Consider the following 5150-nt stretch of genomic DNA (forward strand, 5'->3'; position numbering starts at 1 on the left):
TGTGTGTGTGTGTGTGTGTGTGTGTGTGTGTGTGTGTGTGTGTGTGTTTTTTAAACTACACATCTCACCATGTAGTCACTAATGGCTGGTCTACCCTGAAAAAGTTATATCGGCATCCACACACCCTGACAGACAGTTAAGCTGACCTAATCCCTGGTGTAGACAGTGATAGGTCAAGAATTTTTCCATCAACCTAGCTAGTGCCTCTCAGAGGCAGATTACCACAGTGATAGGAGAACCCCTCCTATTGCTGTAGTGCCTACACTGAAGCGTTCGAAGCATAAACATAGCCTAAGAAAGTGCTCCAAAATGAATCACATGTTAATTGATGTATTGTCATCTTCATCAGTCCTCACTCATACAATCAGTTTCAGTGTCTGCTGCTGCTCCTACTTCTTGCTAAGCAGCAACAGAATCAGATTAACAGGATGGGTCAGTTTCATTGCTACCCATAGGATTCTGAATAGTACCAAGCAAAAGGCCATGTCAATTTTACTCAGCTGCTGGTGAAAGATATGAGAAGATGCAGAATTATTTGCTGGATTTATTCAAGGGAATGGGATCCCAAAAATGGGGTTAAAGTATCAGAGACCCCTTTCCATCATCTTCTTACAACAACTAGGCAACTCTGGAAAGGGCAGAAGAGAAGATGATTTTCCTGTACTGCAGCTGAAGGGGGTTTATCAGATACTTATTAGATAGACAGATATGAAACATGGAGTCCACAGGGAAGAGTCTATGAACAGAACTCTGGAAGAAATCTTAGCACCCTTTTCAGAAACTGCGGGGAGAGCATAAAGGAGTTCAGCTTCTCACCAAGGCATTGCCCCTGGGTTCACAGAGATCACCCACCCATCCTCATCTTTCATATCTACTGTGGGCTATTAGGCATCTGCTAAATTTTCCAAGTCCTACTCACCTCATCATTCTGTTCTTTAGAGAGAGTGAAATAACTGATAAAATGGAACCTATTCACTCACCTCAGTGGAGTAGTAACTCAAACACCATGATAATTTATGTAACAACTATTTCATAGCTGGACCATTTTAGCAGAAGTATCCAGCTAATATGCTTCCCCAATTTGGGTGAATTCCTTAGACATTAGAGACTGAAGAAGGTTTCTTCAATCAGGTCATCTAGTTCTAGTCCATCCATGTGGGAAGTGCAGTATTGCTCCATAAAATATATTCTATACATTTTTCTAGACTTTATACACTGGGCTTCCACCATTTCTCTAACAGATCTACTCCACACTGTAATTAGTTTCCACCATTAGGAGACCCTTCCTCTTCACTAGTGTCTCTGAATATGATGCTTCCACAATGCTTCCCACAGTCTGGAAAAACCAGGGCTACGCCTAAAACTAGGCTTTTTATCAGCATAGCGCTGTGCTAGCCACCAAGGCACTAGAATGAATAACACACTGTCTCATGGTCAAAACAGTAGACATACTTTAGAGTCCCTAAAGAAAACGTAGGCTAAGAATGCTTTGGCTTCTAGGTTTTCCAAATGTCTGGTTCCAATAGCCTTGAATACGGTTCATTAAAAAAATAAATAAAAATAAAAAACACCACACACATATCCCCAAACCAAACACCATAATATTTGACTGAAATTCAAAAAGTGACTGAATTTTACATTGGTATTTGATATTAAGCTATAGAGTGGCTCCAATCAGAAAAGTTAATGTAACCCTCTTTGCGTGTGTGCTTCCCCTCAAAAAAAAACTGGAATTTTTTGGGTGGTCAGGTGAGGGAGCCGGAGCCAGGGGAGGGGGATCAGAGTGGATGGGATGAAGATTTCAGTTGTCTCTGGTTATGAACCCAATATTGGACACAGTTAAATCGTGTAGAATTTGTTGTACAATAATTTGGAATAAGATGTAGATAACTTACCTAAGTTCAGGCAAAGGTGATGGATTTATGAAGAGGTTTCTGAACCTGTATTTCTTGAATCTGGAAAAGTCAGTAGCTGCCATTTCCTTGTGGGGTGTTTCAATAATTATGCAGGGGGAGATGCCTCCTGATATTGTGGGTGGCCAACAACTCTACAATGTAAGTAAAAAAAAATTTTAAGTGCTGACTTCACCTGCCCAGTTTGCTTTTGAGATAGATAAAGTAGTAACAGAATAAAATAAATCAAGAAATTATTAAATAACTTCTATTGTGTACATGTAACCTATCTAGTTTCAGCATCCTTCAAAATGCTATAAGTAATTTCGAAAACATAAGCAAAATGTGTAAGAAGTTAACTTGCTCTTCAGAACTAAGAGCTAGTTTATTCAAGTGTTCCAGGATATACATACGGGTATTGAAAAATTAGAAAACAAAAGAATGACTTTCTAGTCAAGATGAAACCACCACATGCACATAATTCTGATAAATCAAAGGAACCTGGCTTTTGGGAGGTAAATAACTTGTGATTTACCAACCAAGGTGTAACTAATCCATTGCTTGAACCATCAATTTATTCATTTATTTGTGGAACAATGATGTTCTTGAGTACCTAAAATGTCATGGGAAACACGGCAGCCAATTCCACTATCTACTTTTCATCTGGGGAAGATAAGGAGGAAAAAACAGACATGAACTATCTACAGCACCTCAGTGGAGACACAGCGACATATTATCTTCAATTACCTATTCAAGGGGAAAACCTATTTAGTGAGATGGAACTATCCGATTGCAACTAGTTAATAAAGTAACTTTTACACCTATATAGCACCTTCCATCTCCAGCTCTCAGAACACTTCACAATCAACAGGTTTAGCTTCAGATCATTCATTTGATATAGTAGTATTCCCATTCTTTTAAAACCAGAAGACATTGATTTTCCCCAAAGTCATAGTCAGGTCTTGTCTACAATAGTTAAAGTGCTATTTTAATCTGCTTTAGTTAAACCAAAATAAGAGGGCTTTCACTGGTTTAAGAGTGCCTTATCTCGGTTCATTTTAAACTGATTCCTAAGAGACTTGAGAAAAAACAAAATAAACCTGGTTTAAACTGAAATAAGAGCACCCACATAGCCTTTTCACCCATTCAACTAAATAGGTTTAATTTAAGCTGTGGTTTTAAACTAGCGTAACATTCTTGTTAGACAAACCCTGGAATTAATCCCATTTTAAATCCACACAATACCTCATTCAAGAATAACTTTCCACATATAGATAAGCCTTCGGCCTGTGGCAGAGGTGGGCATACAACCGAGAAGTCCTGTGCCTGAACAATGATACTCTCTACTTCAGTAAAGTAGTAGCTTCCCCTCACCACCCAATTTACATCTTCCAGTGGCAAATGTATATATAAAACGGGGAGACTCCTCCCCTCCCGTTCCAATATGTTTTGTATGCATGAATGCATTACCTTAATCTCATACTGATGTCTTTTAATGACCTTTTCATCTTCTCCTTTCTTGATATCCTGTTGAGAAAGACATTAATTGATCAATGCCCTTCAACCATACTGTCATATAAAGCAGTGTGCAGAGTAAACCACCACTATCTTGCACCACTTCCTAATCATGTGTTCTACTGAGAAGAACACATTTCTTCCCTGTTCCCCCTACAGTGGCAGGTATAGGAAACGAATCTTCCAATCCTGCGTATTTCCAGGTAAGTTAGTCCCCTGCTCACCTCTGTTGCTCTCCTTTTCTTGGTCTGGAGAGGCTCTGGTGCCTGCAGCTCTTGTGGAGACTCTTCCTGACAGGGGGATGGGGGTGGCGGCAGCAGCTGCTGCTTGGCTTGCAAACGACTACTGGAGAGGAGAAAAACATATATAGCATGAAGAGAGCAGCTGTTGTTAAATGGACACAGGTTAGTTTGGTTTGGTTTATGAAGCTGACAGAAATTACCTGCGTCTTGACATCTTCCTTGGGTTGTAGAATCCCTTCCTGGAATGAGGAAAGAACAATAACTTAGTCCATAGACATGAGAGGAGAAATATAGGACAAACTATGGAGCCTAACTCAGATTTAATACCAAGGTTTGTGTGCTGCACATTTCAAGCACTGGCGCTTACACCAGTAGGCATCAGAGCACAAATATTTTACTAATGCAAAGTATGTGTGCACATATGTACAAATATACAGTGTGCATGTATTTTATATCTACATAATCGCACAATGTAGGTTATACAGATGCACAATCAGGTTCACCACTAGTGTAAATCCATGGTTTCCAAAATACATGTGCCCATGTACACCAGTAGCAAATTTTATTCACTGCATTTGTACAGGGAATCGGGGGGGATGCTTCATCTAGGTCAGTGGTTCTCAAACTTTTGTACTGGTGACCACTTTCACATAGCAAGCCTCTGCGTGTGACCCCTCCCCCTTATAAATATATAAAAAAGTGTTTTTAATTTAACACCATTATAAATGCTGGAGGCAAAGTGGGGTTTGAGGTGGAGACTGACAGTGTGCAACCCCCACATGTAATAACCTCATGACCCCCTAAGGGGTCCCAACCCCCAGTTTGAGAACCCCTGATGTAGGTGGTGGAGAGGGAATTCAGCGTGTGCAAGGAGAGAGAGGGGACACTAAGCCCAGGCCATCTCTTCTTCCCCACCTTCAGTGTGTTAGTGTAGCATATTGGTCTATTATACATAAATACACACCCACATTAAACAAACACCATATATTTTATATGCGTTGCCATATTTTTATTATTACACATTCGTCTAATGTATATACACAGTGTAATGACATATTTAAAAACACACACACAGTGGTTGTGTGTACTCACCCACCCTATGTACAGAGCCAGACATCTCTTCCTCGCCCATCTATTCCTGTCCCCTGCACCCCGGAGCTGCTACGCCTCTCCCCACCCCAGCTCTGAGAGGACTCTAGCCGGGACCCCAGGGCTCCCTGCCCTCTGTGGCTCTGCGCGCTGCTCCGGCCCCTGAAATGCCGGTTCCGCGCCAATTTAGAGAGCGGGGAAGAGCAGGCGGCAGCGGCCTGGGGCTGGGCTCAGGGCGTCCCTCTGGTGCTGCCTGCCCCGCTCCACCCCCGGGACCTGTCGGGGACCCATCCCCCCGCGTGTCACAGGGCAGGGGGTCCACGCGGGCGGGCACTTTGCTCCCCCTCCCGCGCGGGGCCAGCTCCCTCCAAAAAGGCAGCCCCTTCCCCGCGGTGCCCCTGCACCCTCCCAC

The 5150-nt window shown here is 42.3% G+C and overlaps 1 protein-coding gene across 1 annotated transcript in view; it reads right to left on the bottom strand.

Moving 5' to 3' along the window:
• Positions 1-3884, bottom strand: part of CCNE2 (cyclin E2) — a 17430-nt gene extending 13546 nt beyond the window's left edge. Inside the window, exons 1-4 of the mRNA XM_024202078.3 lie at positions 3850-3884; positions 3632-3752; positions 3363-3419; positions 1896-2047 (exon numbers count right to left, since the gene is read on the bottom strand). Coding sequence (XP_024057846.1) covers positions 1896-2047; positions 3363-3419; positions 3632-3752; positions 3850-3863 — 344 coding nt within the window. The 5' untranslated portion in view covers positions 3864-3884. The remainder of the gene's footprint in view (positions 1-1895; positions 2048-3362; positions 3420-3631; positions 3753-3849) is intronic.
• Positions 3885-5150: the final 1266 nt, after the last annotated feature.

Source organism: Terrapene carolina, unplaced genomic scaffold (genome assembly GCF_002925995.2).
Source record: "Terrapene carolina triunguis isolate 2854851 unplaced genomic scaffold, T_m_triunguis-2.0 Scaffold58, whole genome shotgun sequence".
NCBI lineage: Eukaryota > Metazoa > Chordata > Testudines > Emydidae > Terrapene > Terrapene triunguis.